Source organism: Exophiala spinifera, assembly GCF_000836115.1.
Source record: "Exophiala spinifera strain CBS 89968 unplaced genomic scaffold supercont1.4, whole genome shotgun sequence".
Taxonomy (NCBI): Eukaryota; Fungi; Ascomycota; class Eurotiomycetes; order Chaetothyriales; family Herpotrichiellaceae; genus Exophiala; species Exophiala spinifera.
The window spans coordinates 2,210,210-2,236,704 of NW_015622516.1; the positions used below are offsets into that span (position 1 = coordinate 2,210,210).

General features: G+C 51.5%; 10 protein-coding genes across 10 annotated transcripts; 6 read left to right on the top strand and 4 right to left on the bottom strand.

The window, feature by feature from the left end:
• Positions 1-400: 400 nt before the first annotated feature.
• Positions 401-4,912, bottom strand: PV08_06000 (uncharacterized protein; the record flags this gene model as incomplete). Its single annotated transcript, XM_016380339.1, has 1 exon — positions 401-4,912. One exon carries the CDS (start codon positions 4,910-4,912, stop codon positions 401-403), a length of 4,512 nt encoding a protein of 1,503 aa, XP_016236166.1.
• Positions 4,913-8,716: 3,804 nt separating this feature from the next.
• Positions 8,717-9,625, top strand: PV08_06001 (uncharacterized protein; the record flags this gene model as incomplete). Its single annotated transcript, XM_016380340.1, has 2 exons — positions 8,717-8,849; positions 8,964-9,625. The coding sequence occupies 2 exons, from the start codon at positions 8,717-8,719 to the stop codon at positions 9,623-9,625; spliced, it is 795 nt and encodes a 264-aa protein (XP_016236167.1).
• Positions 9,626-11,820: 2,195 nt separating this feature from the next.
• On the bottom strand, positions 11,821-12,973 carry PV08_06002 (uncharacterized protein; the record flags this gene model as incomplete). The annotated part of the gene is made up of 2 exons (XM_016380341.1): positions 11,821-12,541; positions 12,600-12,973. The coding sequence occupies 2 exons, from the start codon at positions 12,971-12,973 to the stop codon at positions 11,821-11,823; spliced, it is 1,095 nt and encodes a 364-aa protein (XP_016236168.1).
• A 1,126-nt stretch (positions 12,974-14,099) lies between these two features.
• PV08_06003 (ribosomal protein L7/L12) lies at positions 14,100-14,796 on the top strand (the record flags this gene model as incomplete). Its single annotated transcript, XM_016380342.1, has 2 exons — positions 14,100-14,378; positions 14,470-14,796. 2 exons carry the CDS (start codon positions 14,100-14,102, stop codon positions 14,794-14,796), a joined length of 606 nt encoding a protein of 201 aa, XP_016236169.1.
• Positions 14,797-15,042: 246 nt separating this feature from the next.
• On the bottom strand, positions 15,043-15,919 carry PV08_06004 (uncharacterized protein; the record flags this gene model as incomplete). The annotated part of the gene is made up of 2 exons (XM_016380343.1): positions 15,043-15,197; positions 15,574-15,919. 2 exons carry the CDS (start codon positions 15,917-15,919, stop codon positions 15,043-15,045), a joined length of 501 nt encoding a protein of 166 aa, XP_016236170.1.
• Positions 15,920-16,527: 608 nt separating this feature from the next.
• PV08_06005 (uncharacterized protein) lies at positions 16,528-17,274 on the top strand (the record flags this gene model as incomplete). The annotated part of the gene is made up of 1 exon (XM_016380344.1): positions 16,528-17,274. The coding sequence occupies one exon, from the start codon at positions 16,528-16,530 to the stop codon at positions 17,272-17,274; it is 747 nt and encodes a 248-aa protein (XP_016236171.1).
• A 189-nt stretch (positions 17,275-17,463) lies between these two features.
• On the bottom strand, positions 17,464-18,995 carry PV08_06006 (uncharacterized protein; the record flags this gene model as incomplete). Its single annotated transcript, XM_016380345.1, has 2 exons — positions 17,464-18,920; positions 18,974-18,995. The coding sequence occupies 2 exons, from the start codon at positions 18,993-18,995 to the stop codon at positions 17,464-17,466; spliced, it is 1,479 nt and encodes a 492-aa protein (XP_016236172.1).
• An 883-nt stretch (positions 18,996-19,878) lies between these two features.
• Positions 19,879-20,844, top strand: PV08_06007 (uncharacterized protein; the record flags this gene model as incomplete). Its single annotated transcript, XM_016380346.1, has 1 exon — positions 19,879-20,844. One exon carries the CDS (start codon positions 19,879-19,881, stop codon positions 20,842-20,844), a length of 966 nt encoding a protein of 321 aa, XP_016236173.1.
• A 576-nt stretch (positions 20,845-21,420) lies between these two features.
• Positions 21,421-22,662, top strand: PV08_06008 (uncharacterized protein; the record flags this gene model as incomplete). The annotated part of the gene is made up of 1 exon (XM_016380347.1): positions 21,421-22,662. One exon carries the CDS (start codon positions 21,421-21,423, stop codon positions 22,660-22,662), a length of 1,242 nt encoding a protein of 413 aa, XP_016236174.1.
• Positions 22,663-23,926: 1,264 nt separating this feature from the next.
• Positions 23,927-26,070, top strand: PV08_06009 (uncharacterized protein; the record flags this gene model as incomplete). The annotated part of the gene is made up of 3 exons (XM_016380348.1): positions 23,927-24,472; positions 24,528-25,862; positions 25,912-26,070. The coding sequence occupies 3 exons, from the start codon at positions 23,927-23,929 to the stop codon at positions 26,068-26,070; spliced, it is 2,040 nt and encodes a 679-aa protein (XP_016236175.1).
• Between the last annotated feature and the right edge of the window lie 425 nt (positions 26,071-26,495).

Below are 26,495 nucleotides of genomic sequence, written 5' to 3' on the forward strand. Positions count from 1 at the left end.
AAAATTAAATTTATTACCTCCAAACTATCCATGCATCCATCGAGACAGCTGCCAGCAGCCGCCTTTCCAGACTCACATAACATACTCGTCGTAAGCTTGCGCTTTGTGAGACTTTTATCTGGGTTGTATAAAATATAAGTCTTTTAATCCCATGTAGTCAAACTTTTCATCCTGGCAAATCACCAAATAGTCGCTTCATGATCAAAGATCGCATGCTATGTGTGAGGGTATCTTTCCAACCAAAACGTCATATCGCTGTTCTTCAAAGGTCATGCATGCATACCAGTTTGTGGTAGGCCATTTCGTCGCAGACCTCCGGGGTCTCTGATAATCATTGTCGTTATCATTAATTTCGTCAATATAGCTGTCGCTTGACTGTGGTCTCGTGGCAATTATTTCCTCACGCTGTGCGCGATCCGCTGGATCCTGCGAAGCCCGGCCGACGAGCTCCAGCCGTAGCCATGGTCGAGAGCGCAGATTCGCTCATAGTTCGCCGTTTGCCCTCGAAGACGGGCCGCTGTGCATATGCGATCAACATTTTGAAACTCGATCCTCTGCTTCTGCATTCGCCGAGCACGGTTCTATCTGCGAAGATGCTCTTCGAAAGGTTGCCGTCAGAGATCACCCTCGCTTCAAAACAGTGTTGCCACCACGTTCTCGCAGTTCTGGAAACGATTTTGCCAATCTTAGCATCTGCATTGTCTGAGTGGTCGGCAATGAGATCGTTCAACGACAAATTGGTACCCTTCCTCCCCTTGCCAAATGCCATTCGAGGGGAGGCCGTTGCTTGTCGCATGTCGCCGAATCCAGGGCCACTGGATCCTTCTGACCCACCACTGGAGCGTGATGAGGATGGCGAATCGGTTGGTCTGGAAGGATGACCAGCCACAGGAACTCCAACGACACAACGACTGATGTTCGAGAATCCACGAGCTCCAAGCAGGCTCTGAACGTTGTCAATGATTGGTTTCAGGCTGATCTGTTGATCCGCTGTCGTCATCTTGAATTTGAGTTCGCGAACGGCGCGTCGAGTTTGGACGCCCATGTTGACAATATCGAGATCGAGGAGCATGAGCTCCATGTAACCACCCGGAAGTAACACCCGCCTACATTCCGAGATGATGTTCTTCATTTTGGCCTCTGCCATTGCTGGCGGAAATCGCAGAACCACTGCACAGAAATAAGCTGAAGGGAAGGGAAACCGGTCGTGGAAGCTGGGAATCTCTGCTCGTTGGTGGGTTTCAGGGGCATTGTGTGATATTTTTGGATCCTTCGAGGCTCTCCTGCTGGATTTCTCCTTTAGGTTGTGTACAAAAGCCCGTTGCGCTTCGTAAGTCACCGCACAATACAATGACCAATCCTCGTTGCCTAGGCCGTCAATGACAAGTATATGTCGTTCCGGGATAGTATGAACCTCATCATGTGCAGGAGAGAATAGTACTCGGCCAAATGATAGCCACTTAGCAACCATCAGTGAGGCATAGTGTAGTTCTGACTGTCCAACTGGGTCTTTATTCCGTGCGACCACGTCCAGCAACGCCGCATTTTCCTGGTGACTTGGACCTGTCTCTTCTGCTGCAGCTGTCTTGGTGGCAAGCAATAACTCCAATGGCTGGCTTGTTGCTGGGCGGACAGTCTCATCAGACAGCCTAAGACTATTTCTCTGAGTGTTTTCATATTCCCTGAGGAATTCGCGGATAGACAATGGTGAGGTTGGATCCAGTGCCGACACAATTCTCGACCTGCGCAGTCTCACATCTTCTTCCCCAGCCGGCGGTGACGACGAGGGGAAGGCCTTCAATTTTAGAGGTAATGAACCAGCCACAGGAATTCTCCTCATTTGTGGCCTCTCTACAAGTAGATCGCCATGCTCTGAAATATTTCTGCCAGATTTCTTGGGCCCTTGGCGTATGGATCGCGTCCCAGAAGCTTTTGCGGGTGGATTTGCAACGTTCTCCGACTTCGTGATTTTTTCATGAGCGATGCGCTTCACGCTCCCTCTTTTGCCGGATGGTGACATAACTTGGTCGATAAAATCGTCATATTCGTTCCAGACTTCGTCAATTGTTGGGCTTTGAGATACAATCTGAGTATGTGGAGGAGTGAAGCCACTGTCGGGCAAGCCCGGAATCAACGACGGCCCTAGTATGCTTAGAGCTCCCTCAGAACTGCTTGAAGCGGAAGCGTCGGACAGCTGGCGGGAAGGAAATCGAAGGAATTCTGTCTCTGAGGGGGTATGTGCCATATATCTTGAGCTCTCAGTGGGGTTGAATGTAGTTCTAGGAAGCACGTCCATTCCCGATTGAGAAGACGATCCCTGAGTCTGCTCAGTAACTGGTCCTTGTCCGCTGACGATATCAGAGACAGATGATTTTGCAAAGGGCTGAGAAAATGATGATCTGCTTGGTTTGTGCTCTCGTTCGTCTGTATGCACGACTTGAGGAATTCTTCCTACACGAGGCAATCTAGGTGGACGCCGCTGGGGCTGCTCAGGCTGTATTTCGTTGGGCTCCTTTAGAGGTGCCACAGGAAGCTGAGATGTCAAAAGATGAGACGGCGAGACTGGTGCTGGTGGCAGATAAGTATCTCCGATATACTGGGTGTGTATATCTTGGTCGTGGACGGACTCCGCCTCATACGAATACATCGGAGAGCTCGCAGACGGAGAGTCGACTACCTGCCCCAGCAAATCCCCGGTGTGCTCACTGGTGTTCATCTCGCTTTCTGAATCCATCATAGCATAATATGGCATAGGTCGGGAAATTGGTATTGTTGAGATAGCGACGGACATCTCTTCGGGGAATGTAGAAGGTGGCATGTGTATCTTGTGCATATCGTCACCCGCATCTTTCTTTCGAAAAATGTTCCATCTCAACTTGCGTGGCTTTCTATCCTTAGTCTTAGAAGACGTGGGATCGCCACGACTGAATTCGGCTGTCGAACTCGGAGTCGAGGTGGACATTGCAAGCGCAGATCCCCGACCTTCATCTTGTCTCGCGACATACGAGGGAACTGCAGGCTGATCCGTTCTTATTGGTCCTGGTATGTTGAAAGGTTCCGAATCCGTTCGGAATCGTTGTGATCGCCGCACGGCAAGTGTCGGGCGTGGCGCATCACCAGAAGTATCGACAAGGAAAGTGCCCTCAGCGGATGCTTGTCGTGGCAGATTTGATTGCTCAAACTCTGGTACTGCATACTCTGTCATTGGATTAAATACGTCAATCCTGCTGCCAGAGCCACTCCGCAGGCTGTTGCCAGATCCTCCTCTGATGGGGACGGGATTCATCCTCGTTGCAGCAAAGTCGTCCAAGTCAGACTGACTATTTCGGTGATTACGACTGCTGCTCGGGCTGGCACTGGCTTTGGATGTGCTTAGAGGCACTCGGTGCGTACTGCTAACGGACCTTTCACTCTCGCTGTTAGCGGTTGAGGTACCGTCCTGAGACACCTTTCGACCACGTCTTCCATTCCTCCCGTATCCTTCATGCCCTGTACCTGCAGTAGGTCCTTTCCGTTGCAGCTTTCGCGGATTTCGTGATGGGTGCTCGACTTCTGTGCCTGCTGATTTTCCCCGTCGGCCGAATAAACCTATACGAGAGAATTTTCCAAGCCGACCGGGAGACTCATGGACGGCCGTGGCGGCCGTACTTGGCGTAATGGGCCGGTGTTCATATGAGCCTGCTGTGACATCTTTCGAGGATGAGGAGGTAACGGTAGTCTGAAGGGGTAATCCTTCCTGGCCCCTGCTTGATCCGCGTATGGATTGATAACCTGTCGCAATAGACGTCGTACTCGAATGAGCGAACCCATCCCATTGCACCTCCAGAGATTGCTGAAGGTCACTATGCGCTTTTTCAATAGTCTTTTGTTGGATAGCATCGATAATATTGTCACTATCCCTGGATCTGGGGCCCTGTGACAGCGGAGTGGGCTCTCTGTGCTTCCGACTTCGGCTACTACTCCTGCTTAAGGACTGCTTGGCAGAGGAGGTTCTAGGTGGAGGAGTGGGTGCAGGTGTACTGAGAGGTGTCCTCCTGAGGGACGCGTCTTTTCCTTCACTTGAACCGAGCTGTAGACTGCTGTCTGCCCCGGAAAATGCTTCTGGAAGGGCTGGTACCCGTGGGATGTTTCCCCGTTTCGCTTGTCGAAGTGGAATAACCTGTGTGCGTTTCGAAGGTGACCTTCCAGGTACCTGTGGCGCGACACTTGGAGAGGTCGAGGACCACGATATAGGGGTTGTCGTCGTCGTGGATTCACTCCAGGGACTTCTTGTGCTTGAAGCCCAGGTTGACGGACTATTTACTGAGATCGCAGAGTTGTTCAACGACTCCTGATATTTCGTCGGCGAGGCAGCAAGCGCTTGCAATTCGGGTATTAAGCGAGGTGGCAGGTTCGTTGGCCTTTTCGTGGTGGCAGTCCTGGGCATCACAATTCCGAAGATTGCATCTTTCTGAGTGTCTAACGAGGATAAAGCGGTATTGTGAGCAGTCTCGGCTAATCTTGGAGTCCATGCTGCAGGGCGTTCATAGTGGCTGCGAGATTGGTTCTGGTAAGATTCCATCTTAAGGGGGGGTTCTTGTGAAGATGGCGTTATTCCCCAAGCTGATTTGGTCGTGAGAGAAGGAGAAGACATATTTTTGGCTGGCGCAGTAGGTCTCAGAGATGGAGATCTAGTCACAGATCGAGGGATTGACGTGGGCTTCGAGCGAGGCTTTAATCCCAGGGGCTTTGCCAGTTCTGGGCGGACGGGGTCGGACTGAGAGGGAGAGCCTGTGGCCGCATCTGATCGGCTAGCGCTTGGTTGACGTCCATACTGACCTATTGTTGGCAAGCGAGAACCTCGTGATACCGTAGCATCTGTTGTTTTGGGTAGACCCTGCCGGGTCTCATATATTGGTGTTCTGTGTGACATGTTTCGGTTGATATACTCGCTCACTAACCCTCCTAGATACGAACAAAGGGGAGTACGCCCAGGAAATCATTCCGGAACCATTCCTGAAGAAGCCAACATGGACACAGTCAGACCTCTGTGGTTCTTGGTTGAGAGAACATATGTCGCAGTAGTATGTGAGGCTATGCTGACATCCGGTATGGCAACGCGCTCCTGGTTGTCGATAAATGTATTGATTGTCGAGCCTCGGGAAATGTCTACGACATAAGTCGCACAAGTGACGAATAACTGGGAGAAATCTCTCAGAAGAAAATTGACAGTGTCGAGAGGAAGTAGAAAGTCATAGGATTCCCACGCCCAGTTGAGTCTTCATGCGCCACAGTGATTATGCCGAAGCGTCCGGTAGCGTAAATAGTAGCCACAAATATCGCACGTGATGCTACAAGGGCAGTGTATCGTTTTAGCAATGTCGCTTGACATATGGACGAGCGAACATTTGAAGAGAGGAAAAAAATGCAGATAGAGACCGAGTACCTTGGATAATAACCACCTCGGAAGAAATGGTTGCATGAATGGCGGAGGGAAAAGGCACTTGGTTAGTATCCGTGCGAGTCATAGAACAATGCGGCACACCAGTAACGCCCGTGGCTCTTCCTCGAGCACTTCCCGCTGCAGCGCTAAGGGCCCGCGCATCATTCGTATCCCACTGAGAAACCCTAATGCCCCTTCATGCCAGGATACCTGGTGACCAGAGGCATCTTTGCTTTGCCATTCGGTCTCAGCGACTCCGGGGGGATCTCCTGGTGTCAGTTGAGTCTCCATCCAAAGAGGCTCCATCGGTGGCTGCTCCCGTACCCAGCGTGGAGATGTCACGCCAGAAGTGTCTGAGTTCTGTCATTCCATGCTTAACACTTTGGGGTAAAGCCATTGCCAGCCGGGCTGCGGACAGTGAGCCAGCTAGACGGATTCGGAGGCTTCGCCTGTCATTACTCGCCGATAGGGCCTGTAAAAGTGGTCAAACGACGCTTTTCCAGAAGTCATGTGTAACGGTGACGCTCCAATCCGCATGACATGTGCACGACATGCGGCATCATAGGCGGGGACCTGTGTGGAAGGCGAGCCCGACACCAGGCTTGCAGGGCGGAGGCTTGGTGCAACTTGTGAAAAGAACCGAACTGAGAAAGTGGTGGCGAAGAGATGGATCGGCAGTGAGGGAGACGACGCCTTCAGAATCAGCCACAGTCACTGGTGCACTCGTACGTTTTTCGCAATTGGGCAAATTCCCGGGAACAGGGATGGATGCAAAGGCGACAGATGCGCTTCGTTATTCGCAGGGCCAAAAACCTGCTGAGCGCAGGGGGACAAAACTTGAGAACCAGTCGGTGAAGTAGGAAGATAGTTTGGGATTCCGTTCAGTGGAGAAGGCGCAAGCCTTTTTCTGTGCGGGCCGTGACTCCGTTGAGCCCACGGCCATTTCTGCCTGGCTTTCTAGGCGTGGCGATCCCTAAAGCTGAGCTCTTCAAGACGCCGCACAGCTTGCTCAGCCCCCCAATCGCAAATGCTCGTTCTGCATTGGATACGCCGCGGGGGCCCAGCAGAGGCTCGAAAAGGCCCGAGCCATGTAGCCGTAACTGTCTGAACGGAGGTGGGAGCTACGGCACGACGGGGAGGGCCAGATTCATGGGATGCGTTTGCTTCCTTCAATCATCTTCCTCCTCTGGTGCAATGCCTCTGGTGAAACCGGGTTTTTCCAGCTTAAGTTCTATATGGCTAGCTGTGCCTCGTACAAATCCCTCATCAACTATCAGATCAGTCTCCGCCCAGAAGCACCTTCGATTAGCGTGGCATATTACCCCAACGAGCTCTTCGCCTGCCGTGTAGGGCATTTTCGCGTCCGTGATTTTGCTCCCTGGCGGCCAATGATGTTTGGCATCTGGTGAAATACAGTCTGTGTGGCTGATTCTGAGACCAGGGAGTGTCTGATAAAGCCCGCTAACTTCGATAAGCGGGCATCCTGAGATTTTCCCTGCACGGTTGGCCCAGATAACTTGCGGAGGCGTCTCCGTGAGTCAATCCCACGACAAAAGCAGGTTCGAATCTCGAAGTAGGTGATACAACGTGCCACTGAAATCACCTGATGGGGTTGAGCCCTATTACACCTTAGATATAAGCAGCCTGTGAGCAGACTACCACCTTAGTGGTCCAAGCGAAGCACCGTCTTAGAGTTAGTTCGGCTGCACCGACATACTGTAGGTCGAGAACCAGCTTCGCCCCAAGTCAAAGGGATTTCCTGGCTCTCCAGTAAAGCGGTGCTTCCTCGATCAAATGACAAGGCTTGTCCTTCTCCTGAATCATGCAACGGAATATGGTATGATGCCAGGCGTAGACCACAGCAAAATCATTTTACGCCTCTGTTCCAGATGCTGCAAGGTCATTGGGTTCCTTATGTGGTCATGGAGGTTCATAACACCATCACACCTCTCAACCCAAGCACACGAGTACAGCACGCTCCAGGACTTCCGATGTATCAGATGCACGGAGTATTCCCCTTGTCTTAGTGTTAGATAAAGGTACGGGGAATTTAGACTTGGATCCAGCTTCCGCGTCCGTTAGACTCGAGCCGTCACAACGCCCGCCACTGGAAGATTGTGCGACACACCTGACTCCTAAGGGCCAAAAGCTCGTCGAGCTGGCTGGTGAGACTGACTGGGCTAGGAAATGCATCCTGGCCTAGCAGGTACTGCAGAGCAGGAATTGATGCTGATATCTTCATTGCCCGGCTCAATGGTACTCGTATGACGAAGAGAAAGACACAAGACGGAAGGCTTTTTACTTTCTTGCAATTCGTCCACTGATACTCTCCCTGGACCACTGTCATGTACAGCTGCAGCATGCTCGTATGAGCAGCATACTTGTACAAACGGCCCCCTCGGCGGGTACTATTCTAAATAGCAAACCCAACAGCTATACCTCTTTCAGAATAGCCTCTTTCTTCAGCCTCGCAGTATCCCTGTCGAGCTGAGTGTATCTATTTACATACATCCAGAAACTTGGATACCGGCTATCTGAACGGCCATTCCGTCAGCTAAGCCATGATAATGACTCTGGTCGAACCTTGACCTTGTTGTCGCTTCCCCGGTACGCGGATAGATCCGTAAGACAACGACTCGCACCGCGCTTCCTCGACGTCCGGTCCGAAACGATGGCAAGCGAGTTCAAGGGCTTGATGTTGATGCGAAGCTCCCAGTGCAAAAAATCTCTTCCTGGTTGTGACGCATTAGTCGCGTTTAGAGTCCCTGACTTCATGACAGCAGTCTCGTACCGCCCGGGAGCCGAAAGCCAGGGCGCGATGGGCCTATGCAATATGTTTTGGCCACAATACCGGGCCTAAGTGTACCCAGCGTCGTCTTAGGTAGTGACGATTGACATCGAACCGCACTGCGACACAGGACAGCGCAGATGGAGTCCTCGCTCACCAAAGCAGTTGTTATATCACTTAATATTCCTAATCGAATGCCGTTGTTGCAGAAGGGAAAATTGATAGCGGCTTGAGTAACCTCGTATTCGTAGAGCGCTGCCGCAACCAGCGATAATTTGCTCCGGAAAATTCACACGTCACCCTGCGAACGCGCTCAGTGTACTGCTCCCATCAACATTGTTATCCAGGACAATACAATCACAAACAATACACCACCTGTTAATCTAGCATATTGCGCACTCATTTAATCACCCATCGCACCCTTCTCCGTTGTATTCCTACATCCCAGCAACCACACCAGCCAGACTTTGCCTGTTTTATTGAGCGCGACCCATTTCTCCGCCATCATGGTTGACTACGCGAAAAAGACGGTTGCAGAGCTCCAAGAGATCTTGAAATCGCGAAGCTTGCCTCACACAGGAAAGAAAGCAGAGCTTGTTGCAAGACTGAACGAGGCCGATCAAGCTGCAGCAGAGAATGGTGCGTTTCCAAAGACAACCACAACCAAGGGATTCCCTCTCAAACTTCGTCCTGCGCCCGCCTCCATCTCACGACATGCGCACTGAAGAAACGCTAACAAACAGTCATCTACAGAAGCATTGAAGGCTCCCCCGGCCGAATCCACCACCGCGCCGCCTGCGCAAATACCAGAGCCTGCTGCACCATCAACATCAGAAGCCCCTGAAGCAGACCAACCCGGACCAACAGCCGCAGAGCCTGCGACGGTAGAGCCCACCGCCGCGAACGATGACAGCGCCCAAGCTACCGCAGCATCTTTCGCCCTGAACCTCCCCACGTCAGAGGTGGACGCAGAAATGGCCAAGCGCAAAGCACGCGCCGAACGCTTCGGCACCGGAGCCGCCGTTGCCAATGGAGAGACTGGCGCAGTGGGCACAGAGGGAGCAGACGCGGAAGCTCTGAAGGCACTGGAACGTGCTAAGCGCTTCGGTACCGGACAGACCGCAATGGGAAAACTGGACGAGGCACTACCATCTGATTCAAAGCGCGACTCGAGAAAACGTGGCCGGACAGAGGAGGACAGCACAATGGACGACCCCGGATTGCGGAGAGGCTTCGGCGGCCGTGGTCGAGGCGGTGGACGAGGAGGCCGATTCCAGGGACGAGGACGCGACAACTCGCAGAGAAGACGGGGCGATAGACCCGGTGGCGTCAGCAAGCCGTTCGGTGCTTTCTCGACAGAGGCAGACCGCCTCGCTGCCGAGGCCAGGAAGAAGAAGTTTGCGAGCGCGACGTGATTGTTACACGTTCCACGATTTGCAGGTTGCCTTGGACGAAGGCATGGGAATCATTTTGGGGAGACAGAATCGGTATCGCCCAAAGGATGGGTTTGACGGAATATGGCCATGGGGATTGTGTAAACTTAGGGTGACTGGTACCAAATCAATGAGCAATATCGTTCTCTTTCTATGTATCCGCTCCTTGCTTTTAGCTCTGACACTTGACATCGTAGCCACAACACCGAGTCTACGGCACCAGTTGCGAAGCGACACCAAGTCGGACAGGGTTAAACACAGAGGAAGGAGAAGAGCAAAGCAGAGAAGAGAAGGATTGGAAAAGAATGCTTTGCGCATTGGAAACTAAGCTACAGGGCCACCACGTCTGTCTGTCCACGACACCAAGAGCCTCGTAAGGCAAGACTAGCTAATGACATGACCAAGGCATCAAAGCCGACCCAGAAGAATCCTCCTCAACAGCAGATGAAGTCAAGCACTCATCTCATCACCACCATGTACCCAAGACCACATCACACAACCAACAACACCACATCAAGACATCACCACAACCATCAGCCATCCCAGCTCCATCAGCCATCCCAGCTCCATCATCCCAGCTCCATCAGCCATCCCAGCTCCATCAGCCATCCCAGCTCCATCAGCCATCCCAGCTCCATCAGCCATCCCAGCTCCATCAACCACACCCAACCACAGATCCCAATCCAAAATCCAAGTCCACCAAACTCCACAGACAGACATACAAACACACAGACACCAGAGACAAGACAGACACACCGACAGACAGACGGGCTCCCCAAAAGACCAAGTCACAATCATCCAATCCATCGCACAACACCCATCCAAGTCCAAACCACCACACAATCACTGGGCCACAAGCAACCTCACAGTCCGAGAAAGCTAAGCTAAGTCTGACCACAACATCTCACCAACACCACAACACCACAACACCACAACAGCTAAACTAAGTACATCATGAATGGCCATGGTTCTTTCTTTCTGACTGCCCTTCTTTTCGGGGCGGATTCTTGATTCTTTCTGACTCCCTTCTTTTGGGGGATGGCCGAGTTTGAGGTGTCTTTGCGACAAGAAGGAAAATGGACTGTGAGGTTGCTGCTCCCATTCGAAAACCCATTGACGACATCCTCCAACAAATCCACCCATCCATCCATCCACAATCCGACCAAAGACCAAAATCCTCCACACACCAGAGACAACCAAGGAAAACTAAGCTGAGATGAGAGAAGGGAAGAAAAACATAGTGTTCAATGACTTCGAGGTCAATGACGCTTCGCTTTTGTGAGTTCCGGTTGGCCTTCTTTTTTGGGCTCTTGACTTCTTTTTGTTGTTGCTGGCAAAGCTACCCTAAGACCTCTTCTCATCACCAGCCGATGATGGTGGAAGAGGGGTCAACCAAGGTCGTGACCCCATGGCGCACCATGGAGATGGACCGAGGATACAAAGAAAGAGAAAAGAGAAAGGATGGATGGGGAAGGGCAGATATTTATGCGTTCCCAACACACCGCCTACACAGCTTGGCGCAATATGGCCTATCTGGGTGACGCGTTGGGGGTAGGCAGTGGATGGTAAATGAAGTGTTGAGCCCAAAGCAGTGAAGTGGGAGGGAGGCGGTGGATGGGAAAATGAGGCGACAGACAGCGTGCGGTGAAGAGTAAAGCATCGCGGTGGACTTCAGCAGAACGTCAGTCAGCGGCGGTGATGTGTCTGCGCTGCGCTCCTGCATCACACGCACACTGAACTTGTTTGGCAGAGGATGTAAGGAGTCCAGCCAGGACGAACACATTACTCTCACCGAGCTCCAGTTGCGTCTTCACCTCACCCTGCCTCGAGTTCGCGCCCATCCGAGGTCCTCGCTCCCCCTCGCTCTCCTTCAGTGAAGGGGAAGCTTGGATCAGAAATGGCCAGCGTGGTTATGTGAATGCAATACTGGTAGCTGCAGCCGCAACACGTGGCGAAGGTGGTTGTGTAGTTGACGTATTATTATTTGGATAGGACGTACATCCCAGAAGAAGGGCCCGAGCTCCCGGGTTGAAGGGACCATTGATAGGTCCATACTCGAGAAGAGAGCATCATCCAGCAAAGTCTCATACACAGAATCATGCCTTTCCAGTATGGTTTGATGTCCTTCCATCGAACTTGGTACCGTCAAAGGGGCCATCGCTGTGCAAAAGTCGATATCATTTTTTCCCAGACGTTTGTGACTGTTGCTGCAGTTGAGCCATTTTCGCCCTCGCACTTCTACTACCTCCCAGCTTCGGTCCTCTGGACTCCGTCGCACCAGACCCTTTGGCCTTGGCTTTGGCTTTGGCTTGTGTTGTCGCCCTGGCCCTCTGTCTCCGCTCGTGCATTGCATCCATAAAGTCCTGTCGGAACTGTTCTGCCATTCGTTCATCCGCATCACTCTCGCCCGAGTGTTCGTCCCCGTTCTCTGCAGCGGCCTCCCGTTCCCTTTGCCGCAGCAATTCAGTCGCATCATAAAGGTCCAATTTGTTCTCCCGCATCAACTGCTCAACAAGTGCGTCACGAGCGAGGTCCTCGCTATTCCGCCGCTTGCGCGGCCGCGGCCTATATGGCTTGCCGTCACGGCCGAGTCGCGGCTTGCGTGGTTTTGGTGGCTTCGGTTCGTCTTCGACAGGAGGGAGGCCCAGCTTGGCCCTTTCCAGTGCCGCTTGCGTGCGCGCGAGATTTCTATCATGAGCAGATGATCCGAGGTCGACTTCTGCAAGTTGACGTGCAGAAGGCCGACCGGTGAGAGGTATCGTATTCGTGGTAGCCGATATACCTGACGTCGTTACCGAGGTTGGCCTTGTATCCTCATGAGGCTGTGGCTGTGGGCCGTTGAAGCTTGGTCCAGCGAGATTGCGTCGTTTGGCCAGTTCTGAATCTATGTACGCGATCCTTATATGGTTAGCTGACCGAGTCTGGTGAGACCAAGTTCACATAGGAAGACTCTTACATGTTACGATCGTCGTTAACGACCTGACCGGTAGCGGTGGTAAATCGATCCGAGATATCTATTCGCTTTTCAGGAACATGGTCGCTTCGAACCATACTTGTGTCAATCTGCTTCATGTCATGATCCGAAGAAGCCGCCGCAGTCGAGAATTGCACTCCGGCAGCACGACTTCGATAGCTCTTCCGCGCGCGTACCAAGGTCGACACATCGTCTTCATCAGCTTCGGCGCTCTCGACGGTGACATCTTCAACTGTTGGTCCTCCCGGCCCGTCGGTCGGAGAAACTCGATCGGTATCGCGCGTTGGCGACTCTTGATGACGAGGCGCCTTGGTCTTCCTACGCTTCGCAGATCGAAAAATCGCAACTTCCTCCATGTTGCTCTATCTGTAGTGACATCAAATCGGTCCACTGGAAATTGAAGAGGTCGGTATGCCACCAAATGTGTCTGTGTGTCTGTCAGACAGCCCCAGATCGAATCTAGTCGTGCCCTTAGCCAGGAATGTGTTTTGACCAGTTGTGATGAAGGAGAATTGAAAGAACGATCAACAAATATGTATTCATGAAGTCAACATTTCAGTGGACCTAGTCCGAACTTGGCCAAAAGAAACCGAATCACGTGAGTGGGTCTGAACAATAAAAACACCCGGCTAGCTTCTCGATGGAAGTAGGACACAGAGTTGAATACAAGAGAGTCTAGAGTCTGAACGGCATGGTCACAGAGTAAGTTGGTCAGTGATGATCAATACGTTGCGTTAGTGTTGCTACAGTCCGTCGGTTGGTGAGGTCTCTGAAGAGCGAAATGTTTAAAGAACATCATGATCATGACAGTATCCCAACTGCAGCTACAAGTCATGCCACAATAGTTTTTTCGGGGACTATACTTCGAGAATGGGCAGCCATAAGCAGTACCATATGGAGCAAACAACGGCTCGTGTGCTGAAAGGGTAGCTGTACAGATCGCAGTCCATCACAGTCCCCGCTCCCACAAAGATATGACGCTCTTGGTAAAGGCTCACCAATCAACCTCATTGCTCCCTTCCGTGGACTCTCTGTTTCGATGAGGAAAGTCTACTGTCGAGTCCCAGAGTGACAGGGTTGACTATGCCGTCGACCAATGCAAGCAGTTCGGGGTTTGTTCTGGAAGCCTTCGCACATTCCAATGATCGGCCCAGATGGTCAAACACATGTTGGCCATAAAACGATAAAGTTGGAGTGCAATTTCAAGGCCGCCATGAGACGTCTTTACCCAACAGGGTTGTGGAAGGAGTTGTCGAGTTAGAGAGATGGGGCAAGAGTGAACTATGGAGTAACAAAGTTAAGGTGTTGAAGATGAGCTGCTTAAGGCAGCAACAGCTGTTCCGAATGGGGCCAAGATGCAAGTCCGATTTTATTCTCTTGGTGCGCATCGAATGCTCGCGAGATCACCCAGTTCACCCACCTCGTTTTTCGAGTCATTACAGTCGGAGCCTCATTGTTCCTCCTTGGTATTCCGTTTTCGAGATGATGTCGACTCAGATTCCATCCGCAACGTATCGTTGCTGCCAAGTGGCAGCTCGGACGCAAAAACGAAGTCTTTCCTCCCAATGCCTCCGACTCTCCTCCTCGAGCTCCGCCATCCAGCACACACGACGCAACGATGTGTATCAGACAAGACAAACAAAAAGATGGCAATCGACAGATGCGGCCACTGCTCCGACAAATCCCAAAATCTCGGCTATTGTTGATCAAATATCCCAGTTGACATTATTGGAAACTGCCGACCTCGTTACAAGCTTGAAGGTATGTACATCATGGACAAGATCGCTACGAGCTTGCGATCGGTATACAGCACATCTAGACTCAAGCTGAAGCTGACGCTGCTGTCGCTTAGTCTCGATTAAACATCCCCGACATGGCATTTGCCGCCCCGGCGGCCGCTCCTGGTGCTGGTGCTGCTCCGGCTGCAGCTGAGGAGGAAGAAGCTGCTCCTGCAGCAGCTGAAAAGACAATGTTTTCTCTGAAGCTGGAGTCCTTCGATGCGGGTGCCAAACCGAAGATCATCAAGGAGGTCAAGAGCATGCTTGGTCTCAGTTTGGTGGACAGCAAGAAATTCGTCGAAAGCGCACCCAAGGTGCTGAAGGAGGGCGTGCCTAAAGAAGACGCCGAAAAGATCGTGGAGACGATGAAGGCCCTGGGCGCCAAAGTCACGATGGACTAAAGAGTTCTTGAAGGCAAAATTCAGTGGTCAGGATGCCACCACAGTGAAGACACCGATCGAACGTGGCGTCCACAACCTCCACGGTGTGCACTACTTCTTTGTGCTCGGAGAAGGCAGAGCCGGGCGTTGGTCAGACTAGAAGCAAAAGACTGAGGTCTCTATTTTGCATCATACCTTGCGGTCCGCATGGAACGGTTTGACTAAGCATGATATTTGCGCGGTCTTGTAAAGGCAATCATGGTGTAACTATAAGGCAGGGCTATGGGAAATATGTGAAGATTCAGATGTAAAATTTAAATCAATCTTTCTCGACATGTTGCCATCAGTTTGGTGTTCTGCTTCCACAATGAATAATGGATTGATCTTCTCCCAGGCCACCCAACGCCAAACATTTTCCAGGGCTTCGACATGCATCCGCATCCTATCCTATCAAACTGTCACTCCATTACCATGCAAGGTCATTGCGCCTTGGTTTCCCATGCAAGCCTCTGTGCGATGTTGGTCTGCATCTCTGCTGTAGGAGTCTTATGACAACGGTCCCTATCCGCCAAACACTCACCGCATAAGTGCCGGGAACCAAAGACCATAACAGCAACGGGCTGTAAAAAGGTGTGTCCTCTTGGCTCGCAGGTGCACGACGCTACCTATCCTGCGGAAAGTCCACTCAACAACAGCAGAGAAGTTGGAGGGCAGGGGAGGGCAGTGGTGGCAATGATCATCATGCTCTCGCTCGCAACAGCAGCGGTGTTGGGCATGACCCTTCGCTAACCAACTTACATGCATTCTTTGGCGGATCGGCTGGACATTCATCGCTGTAAATGACACGGCCCATCTGCTCAACCGGCACACCGGCGCAGACGGAGACGAGCAGCTTTTCAGCCAGCGCTTCTTTCATACTTTTGCACATTCCTTGCAAGATGGCGGCTAACATGTCCGGCTTGCAGCCTATGATGACAACATCCGCACCTTCCACGCTCTTGATTTTCTCGCTCAGTAGAACTGTCCCTCTAGGTCTGTAGTCCCATACGCAGAGTGTGCTTTCTGGCCGGTTCAGGCCGTACACATGCGATGAATCTGTCCGATGCTGTTGGAGAGGTCGGTAGTTGGACCTGTGGTACCCCATCCAGGGTTGGCTGGGGAGAAGGTTCGGTCCTTTGGTCAAGAACAACAGAATATCAAATAGAATGGCATTACCGAGGGTTTCTTACCGGTGTAAGAGGGTGAAGAAGGGCCACAAGCGGTTTAATAGCATCCTAGCACTGCGAGAGTCATGTCTCGTTTCGCCTGAAAGCCGTTGGGAACAAGTAATTGGGCGGTCATGTTGAGATACTTGGTTGAGGGCAATGGAACTGGGAGAGTTCGGTCACTATCACGGTGGTTGTGACAGCTTCTGGTCTTGTCCTACTCCGAGCCCGTATCTCGTGTAACGATGCGGGGAGACATAAATATTAATATTTTGTATCAAGTCTGAAACCCATATCCGTTCGGGGATCACCAATTAGAAGCCATCTTAGACTCCGACAAGGCTGCGGTTCATTGCTTAACATCCTCATTCGACACGCACAGCACAAGGGTCAACAATCAGGTCGGCGACCTTGCTGCCCGAGACTCCCCCCGTCTCATCTAGACACCTAGCCATCACGGCAAAAGTCGTGTTCACTCCTCTGCGCCAATGTGGTTGAGCCGGCCGCCCCGACGAACCTCGACATTTAGCACAGTTGCGGCAGAACAATGGCCGACCCTTTCGAAGTGCGCATGCGCTTCACGAACCTCCTCACACATCTCTCTGCCTCGGCGACGGCATCCATAAAGACGGCCCACTATGCTCTCAAGCACCGTGACATGGATGAGGATCTGCACAGCTGCATCATCGAGAACCTCGAGCGGGGGAACAATATGAACAACCGGGCGAACATCATGTATTTCCTCGAACACCACGCCGACATCAACACCAAGGAAGGCGGGCACGGAGCCTATGTCGACATGATCCGGCGAGATATTCAGCGCATCGTTGACGCTGTGGCCCAATCAGGCGCAAATGTTAAGGTCGTACGGCGCGTGGTAATGGGACTGAGCGACAAGGGCGTTCTCAGCGCTCAGGTGACAGCCGGCATCGAAACGGGGCTCAAGGAGAAAGAGGACAAGATGGGAAAATTACTCGGCGACGACGATAAGCCCGAAGACAGCGGCACCCCTACCCAGGTCGACGAGGGGCACAAACCGACGCCTCGTGGGAAAGGCAGTGTTTCAAAGATGGACAAACGAGCCATCGAACAACGTATTGAAGAGGACAGGGAGCGGAATAAGAGATTACGGGAGAGTGTCTGGGCGGTCTCGGGCGACGATGACCAGGAACTTGATCGGCTGTGGGAAGAAGGGAGCAGCATCAGCGAAGATGAGCGTGTCATTGCCGACGAAGAGGCCGAAGAGCGCCTCCAATTCGTGAGATACTACAAGTCAACTATGGTGGGAAGCTGAGTACAGCTTGATGCGAGGTCAATCCAAGCCTCACCATGCCTCTCATGCTGATACGGTCATCCACAGACCATCTTGGGTTATCGTTTGTCGGCACCCGACGCAATGTGATTGTGAGAAATCTCGTGTCACCTTCAACTCCTATCGACTACTCGACAGAGCAAGCAGCCCGAGTATTTAAAGCGCAAAAGATCAAGCTTTGGCTTTCTTAGACGTGGTGGCGACGTCGTCATCTTCATCCTCCTCGTCAGAAACCACCATCTTCCTTTTGCGCGGTACTGCCGAGCCTTCTCCGTCGGCGTTGTTACTTTGGTTCAGTTGCTTGTCTCTGCGAAGTGCGTATGCGAGAATCAAGCCCTCGTACTCATCCTCCTGTCCTCGAGCACTATCTTCAATCTGAGGGATGCGTTCCTCAAGAGGGATTTGCATGAGCAGATCTTTGTTCTTCTTCATGATCCGTTGCTTTAGGAGGAGCCGCCACCAGTAATAACTTCGATCGGCTGGGTTTTGAGCTCGAGCGCCTTTAACCTTCAAGCTGGTCAAGGATGCACCTCCAATGGCTCGATTTGAATAGGGAATCTGGGCTAACAGGAACATTTCAACCATACGCGCGAATTGCCGGCTAGCGATCTTGTTCTTTGCTCGGATTGCTTGCAAGGTTTCCAGAGGGAGTAACGTTGCTGTAGGAATGGACTTTATTCTGCCGCGTTCGAAGGACGCAAATGGGGACGAGTTGATCTTGATATCTGCAGCTTGAAATTGTGGTTCGAGCACATCGAAATCATTCATATCTCGCAGTTTGTCAAACTCTTCGCTGGGATCTTCCACCGTCATTTCCAGTACCGTCGGGTCGGCCATAACCTCTTCATAGATTGCTTGGTACAAAGCCGATCCGTGACCAGTGCTCTGGTAAGGAGGTGTGATCAAGAATTGTGATATCCGAAGTCGCGACGACAGTTTGTTTGGAGTAATTGTCTCCGTCGAAGGAAAGGTGAAAGTTGAGCTGCGGTCTTTGGGTTTCTGAAACCTGTAAAAGCGATAGGTCGTTGCATAGCCAACGAATGAGTATGGAGATGCCGTTGGAGTTGTAGACACGGACTGCTTCTCGTAGGTGAGATACACCCTCCAGCGATCCAGTGTCCAGTCTACATCCTCGAGGTTGATAAATTGTCCTCCTTCAATAAAGAACACTATCAAGATCTGAATATTGTCCACTAGTGTACGCATGGGGAGGTCGAGTAGAGATCCTGCCCAGACTTCAAAATTTCGCCCACCTCTTGTGTATTTCTTCACACAGGTTCCGGGAGGGATCCATTCTGACGCCTTCTCATCATTCTGTACCGCTTTCTCAAAGCCTGATTCAAATGCGACGGGTGGGAGAAAGTTGCCGAAGGTTTTGTTTAGATCCAGAGCGCTTGTAGTGCCAACTGTACCGAATTTTTTGTTGTAAGATATCTTGATGTGTGGGCGGAGATCATGAGCCGCGAACTGGATTCCCACATCCAGTCCTCTGTACCCGAAGATTTGTTCTGCCTCGCCTACGATCGGGTATGTGAACTTAGGGTGGAAGTCATGGCGGGTAGTCAATTGACCATCGGGTCCAGGCTGAACGACCGAGACATGTACAGCTTCGTTGGCGTTGACCGAGACTACTTCTCGTCAGCAAGATTTGTACAGCACGGGTATTATAACGAGTACTCACACTCTTCAGATGGCGCCGCCATTGTGGTAACAAGTCGGAAGAAAAGGAGGGATCACGGAAAGCGCAGAGTCTGCGCCATGAAGAGAAGGTGATGTCGTCGACTTCAATATCGTGGGTATCAAGAGTACTACGCCGTCAATCTGAGCAAAGGAACATATGGACAGAGATGTTATTCTGTGTAAATTGACGCTTCACTGCCCGATTGCACAGATCGGTCGCGCCAAAGTACTTTACGCGTTTTGGCTCGGCTAACCTGCATCTATTACGCCAAACGCGACAGCTAGGTACCTGTATGTAGACATTGACGAAACATCTGTCCACTGTTCTCAATATGTTCTGCAAACCCTGGGGCTAATATACATCTCATGATCAATTCCACTGTCAGTGCAGGGCCTGGCCTTTTACATTCAATTCATGAAGTGCCCATTCAAGAAGTGGACATCTATCCCTGAACGCCTCCTCGGTCTAGGCGATATTAAACCGCGTAGCATATTAGGAAACGACATGCATGGTTGCCGACAGGCGCCAGTCCTAGGAACTGCACTTCCATCTATTGGCCAGCTACAAGCCTACACAAGCCGTTTCGCTTAGAGCCTGAAAGCTGGAAGCACTTGCACTGGAACCAAGCCCTAGACCAAGCCGCTCGTTTCCATGAGATTGGCACCATTGGCCTCTGGGGATGTTTTCGGATCCCCGTTATGCTGAATCAGCTCCCCGCGTTGATTCCACCCTTCAAGTGCGGTGCTCCCATCTTTCTACCTGCATCACTTCTCTCTCCTTTCCCCACCGTCAACTTTCGTACTCATCATGGAAGGGATACAGCGCCCAACTGAGAATGAAGTCAAAGCCTGCTCGACGGCGACTCATGTGCTCGTCGAGCTTCCCATCGATCGAACACAACAACCATGCAGATTACTTCAAATGAAGCAAGATATGGTGGCTGGGTCTGCGCTGGGCTTTCCCTGGCCATCTTGATCGTCAGAATCGTGACTGCAAGGATCAGACAAGGAGCATTCGAAATCAGCACCGTACTCTGCATCATTGCGATGGCTATGATTGGAGGCCGTTTAGCTGCCAACCAGTATATTCTCAGTTATGGGACTGCAAATGATGCTCTACATTCGAAATCGCATTACTTCGACTCCCATAACATCGACAGGATCAAAACTGGCAGTGTCCTCGCCTTGATCGTGCGACTTTTGGACACTACGTTCTACTGGCTTCAGATTTCACTTTTATTGCTATTCTACTCGCGGATCTTCGAAGTGCGGCCGAGGTGGATCACCATATCTATCCGGACTTGTTGGCTTGCCATAGCCTTGTCCTATGTCGCGGTTGTTCTCGCCACATTTCTCGAATGTCGTCCTTTTCGACTGTATTGGCAGATCAAACCCGATCCTGGCCGATGTGTACGAGCATACATTCAGGTCCTCACCCAGGCCATCTCAAACATTGTACTCGACCTGATGCTGTTGGCCATTTCATCTCCTCTTGTTCTGGTCCGCAATCGCAGTCTGTCAGAAAAGTTTAGATTGGGTCTTCTGTACTGCCTGGGGTTTTTTTGTATCGTGGTAACAGGCGTACGCATTGGATACATCTTTGCAGAAGCATCGTACCAGCCGGTCCGGAGCTTCTGGGCGTCGGTTCAAATCCTGGTCTCAACTTTCGTTGCAAACGTCCCTACGATATATGGCTGTATAAAATTGATCAGGCGTCGGAGATCCGAACAGACCGCAAGGCGTGGTAGCCGTCCAGAAATTTGGCTGCAGGTCCAAGCAAGCAACGAAAGCAATACTTCATCGGTGGTACCGCTTTTCAACCGACGAAGCGATGGGTCTTTCGAAAAAGGATGGTTACGCTTCATCTCTTGATGCTTGAGTTTCGGAGGTGTACATATTCTACAACACATAGCACAGCTTGCAGTGAATGTTGCAAAGGTGGAAAAGGAGTTTCTTGTGAAGTCTCACCGAACGGTCAGGAAACCCTGACGGATGCGAGACCCAATAGTAACGTTCATTCCCTTCACAGAATACTTGAGCGCACAAGTTGTATAGATGCGCATGATCAAATATCTGATCGTCCAATATTCACAAGAAAATTCCAGTCGCGCTTCTGAATTGAACACGCTGGTGAGGGCGAGGTGGCTCCAGGGGTCGGCGCGGGCACGTGCATTGACTGGGGCGGAGTGATTAGCAGTTTTGTCTCTGGAAGCGGAAGCCTCTTCGGTCTTTCTCAACGCTGTGGCTTTTTCGTAGTCAACCTTTGGCATTTGAACCTTTCCTTGAGCTCAGGGGAGTCAACCACCACTTCTGGCTATTCTAGTGCCTAAACATCAGTCGCGCTTTCGTATATTTCACAGCATGATGCTGAATCCAGACCCCAGTCACTACCGCCGTCGTTAATTCCTCGTCCAAACACCGTCCGCCCCGTCAGTTCGAAATACAATCATGGACGGCCTCTTCACCCTCCTCAGCCTGTGCGCAGTCATGGCCACCGCTTCGTTTCTAGCCGGTATCCTACCTCTGGCGTTTTCTCTGTCTACAGCAAGACTACGAATGATTTCAACTATTGGCATGGGCGTTTTAGTGGGAACATCTCTGGTCGTCATTATACCTGAAGGGGTGGAAACGTTATACAGTGCATCAGAAGTTGGCCATAAACATTCGCACGCGCTCAGAGATGCAACGTTCGTGCATAGCGCAAGTGATCAGTTATCAGAGCTCCATACGAGATGGCTTATACACCCCGCGAGGACTTCTGGGGACGCTGGTGCGGATCCCTTTGACGTACCTGGGCCTGTAATTCCCTCGAACATGGATGACCCTCCTCGTACACCAACAGAACCTGATGTGGTTGGGATAATGGGAGAGGAGCACGATGCAGACTTGGGATCAGGAAAAGATGCAGGGAGTGCGGTGCAGCCTGACAAAGGATCCCAACACGCCTGGATCGGGATAGCCCTGCTGGTTGGCTTCATGCTCATGTACCTCATCGACAAAGTGCCTCAGTATTCTCAACCGGCAAAACCGAGAACAAGGACACACCACATTGCATTGAACAATCTCGGTCGCAGGTTCAACATGGCAACTTCTCTCGATGGCGACGAAGCTGGGGACGCTTTTCTGGGGTCGACCCAAGGATCGCAGATTCAGAGAAGTTTTGCAACAACTATTGGCCTGGTCATCCATGCAGCGGCTGATGGTATTGCCTTAGGAGCCTCTTCCACGGCCACTAATTCAGCGCTGAGCATCGTAATCTTCTTTGCTATCATGATTCACAAGGCACCGGCGGCTTTTGGGCTGACATCCGTCCTGATCAAGCAAGGTCTCTCCAAGAGAGCCGCACGAGGACATTTGCTGCTTTTCAGCTTAGCCGCGCCCGCTGGAGCAATCATCACCTGGATTCTTGCCAACGTTCTGGGTGGGGGAAAGAGCCACAGCCCGGAGACAACGACTTGGTGGACGGGGATGCTTCTGCTATTTTCTGCCGGCACCTTTCTATACGTTGCCATGCACTCGATGCAGGAAACTTCAAATTTTCACCATGAAGGTGCCAATGGGCAACCGAACGGTTATATTGAGGGCCGCGAGACTAGTCAGAATGGGCCAAAGCCGTCGTGGAGGGATCTGGCAGCGGCATGCTTCGGAATGGTGTTACCCATCTTCTTGCAGGTTGGGCATGCGCATTAAAGGGATGTAATATACTATTTGATCATTTTCATACCTGGCTGCGAACTGCTCGTGTTGCACAGCAGACGATTTTCACCTTTTCGAACCAATATCAGATGTATAATGAGAGAATTTGCGGTCACAGCGAGTTATATTGTATGACTGGATAGAACGAGATCAAAACCGATCACTGAGACCGGACAGAATGATTTTGGGCTTCTCGTACCCATCGGGCGGTGGTTGGGCAGCCAGACAATACCTGCCCGACTTACTGTCCCACTGTACGCAGTGCCTGTACCTGGATTTCTGGAGTATAGCGCATCAAGTCGGGTCCTGCCCATAATACTCGTCGAATGCCGATGGGGATCACCGCCAACCCTGCCTCGCCGGCTTGGATGTGATGGATAATGGGTACTTATATCCATACCTCAAAGTGAGTACCTCCTGAATCCCAGATTCGCTCTCTTGCCTGAAGCGCCCACCTTCTCGCAGAAGGTCTGTAGACGAGGGAGAACTACTTGGGACTCAAGACCAAGACCAACGAGAATGAATCTCTACATAATCCGTCCTAAGTTGAGGCAAACACATATGTATGTCCTGGTCCGACACTAACTAGTACAAGGTATTGGGGTACTATTGCGTCGTACTAGGGGAGGGCCTGCATATAGATCAGGCCCTCCGGCGTGCCTAGAGCCAGACTATTGCCGCAAGGATTGGCTTTAGGAGGGCCCGCCACTTTTTGTCTCCCAGTGCCAGCCCAAGCTCTTCGCACTGGCTCCTTGCGGCCTCTCTAACTCGAATCATTTGGATCATCGTGTCTCAACCGAAGACTGTCGAATCCGTTGCCATATATCACCATCCTTTTCGACTGCTTTTCCATCTCTGAGCTTAGAAGCATCTCCGCCACCACAGCGCCTTCAGCATCCGCTGACAAACAATCTCTGACCTTCAACCCTGGTGACACCGCTGTTAGCACATCCGCCCACTTCGGTTCGACCAAATACGACACTGCATCATCTGCATCGGCCTAGAACGCTGTCGTCCCGTGCCAGTGTCATAAGCGGTCGCTTCTGCCACCCATTCCACACCCACAACTCAACTCGTCCTTCCCCTGCCCCTTGCGCTGACATGGATTAACACAAAACAATTACATCTTCAAGAGCGGAGGCCTCACCTGTTCGTTTTCACATCGTTGCCCGCGCCTTCCTCCCGCCGATACCCTCCCTCAGAACGCTTCCGATAATCTGCCCGGGAGCAAGACGTCGCTGGTCACTACGACGACGACATGGACTTTGACGACGAAAGTCAGCCTATGGCTCTTGATAGACCACTCTCACCTACTCCTTCGAGATCTGTTTCAGTAGATCCCGCGCGGCTCGTCGGTCGCTTCCACGATGCCCGATCGTCGTTGGAAGAAGAAAGCGCATTCGAATTTCCTCCCTCCCAACCTATACCGATCGATTCGATACGTGCCTCAAAGTCCCGTCATAGCATATCACAAGGACGGCCAAAACGCCTGTCAACGACGAATAAACCAGGCATGCCGCTGAACATCCTGCCTTCTGCTCCAGCCTCTCCTCCTACACCTGCACCTTCTCCCACACCATATCAGCGTGCTCCTAGTTGGACATCTGCAGGGGAAAACGAAGATGCCTTCCTACGAGATGCTAGGGGGCATTTTGCAAGTTTGAATGCCGCCGAAAGAGAACGGTACCTGGCTGAACTACTGAACATGTGTGACAGTCATCTGTTGAGTTTTGTCCACCATTTCGTCTCTCCCCGACTTAAAAAAGACCCCTTTGAACATCTTCCCGATGAATTGTGTCTGAGAGTAAGGATCCGACCCAAACATGCATACTGTTGGCCCGAAGCTGACTTGTTCATAGGTTCTGTCGTATATTGATGATCCACTTAGTCTCGCCCGGGCTTCCCAAGTCTCTCACCGATGGCATAAACTATTAAATGATGATATGCTATGGAAGAGAATGCTCGACAAACAAAATTGGCGGAGAGCGTCTTCCAGTTCGATCGATGAAATGGAGCCTCTATCCCTACCAAGATCTGCTCATGGCCCTTACAGCTACGGTCGATCACCGAAACGAAGTCTCGATGGCTCGATTGTAGGTCCATCGAGCAGCGCACCAAACCTGACTCTCCCTGGCTCGACCGGTCCCTCGTCTAGTCCGCGACTTAAGAAACGACAGTCTCAGTCTCATTATTCTCACTTCAGACACAAGTACCTGATTGAAGCAGCTTGGAGAAAGGGTGGGCACAGTATCATCAAACACATTACTCCTGATCAGGGAGTAGTGACCAGCCTGCATTTGACTGATAAATACATTGTCGTGGCCATGGACAATGCAAAAATCCACGTTTTCAACACCGTTGGAGAGCATCAAAAGACATTAAAAGGTCATGTCATGGGGGTATGGGCCATGGTTCCCTGGGACGATATTCTTGTCAGTGGTGGATGTGACCGGGATGTTCGGGTTTGGAACATGTCTACAGGGAGAAGTATCCACACACTAAGGGGTCATACTTCAACTGTTCGATGCCTGAAAATGTCGGACGTCAATACTGCTATTTCTGGTTCGAGGGATACGACATTGCGGATATGGGATTTACCTACCGGGATGTGTAAGAATGTCCTTGTTGGCCACCAAGCAAGCGTGCGTTGCCTCGCAATCCATGGGAATCTTGTCGTCTCGGGGAGCTACGACACCACGGCACGCATCTGGAGTATCTCAGAAGGACGTTGTCTGCGCACACTGACCGGCCATTTCAGCCAAATATACGCCATTGCTTTTGATGGAAACAGGATCGCCACTGGAAGTCTCGATACTAGTGTCAGAGTATGGGATCCAAAGACCGGGGTTTGCACTGCTATCTTGCAAGGGCACACATCTCTTGTTGGACAACTGCAGATGCGAGGCGATACACTTGTCACCGGAGGATCCGACGGATCTGTCAGAGTTTGGTCATTGTTGACGAATTCACCCATCCACCGGCTGGCTGCTCACGATAATAGTGTTACAAGTCTGCAGTTCGATGATAACCGCATTGTCAGTGGCGGTAGCGATGGACGTGTCAAGATCTGGAATGTCGAGACCGGTCAATTAGTGCGTGAACTGAGCCAGCCTGCCGAAGCTGTCTGGAGGGTTGCTTTCGAGGAGGAGAAGGCGGTTATCATGGCCAGTCGATCAGGTCGTACGGTTATGGAGGTAAGTGGCTGTTGTCTTTCCGCTTACCACTTCTTTAACTCCTTTCCAGGTTTGGTCCTTCTCACCTCCCGATGAGCAATACGATGTTCGTCGATCGGAAAGCCCAATGAGTCTTCCTGAACAGACGTCAAGTGTGGCGGGAGATGATGACACGCTGCATTCCGACCACGACATCGGCGATGCTGATGCCCCCATGAAAGATGTGTAGAGCACCTTGGGGCGGCATGAACGAAGATACTAATCAAGTCTTCAACGAATGCCCAGCACATGTATGCGACCGTTCCGCCCTTCATGGGCCTCTGTTCTCAGAGTAACCACGCTTGCCCGCAGCAAGCAAGCATTTCTGTCTAATGCACTATGTTTATTGATACCCAACCTACTACCTGTGGACAAGCAGTACGCAGTATTCGGCATGAAATATGGTACCAAGGAGCACGAGGATGTGACGACCTGATCCCATTCCTCTCACCATCATAAGGCACTGCGTGGACCTTGAATGGTGTTTAATGTATTGAAAGTGCATTTTTGTTTGAAGGATGCAGCATTTGAGATTTCATTTGGAGCATGGAGCTAGGGTGTTACAAGTCGTGTGTCGCGAAACGACGACCACCCCGGTTGGTCAAGAACGATGTG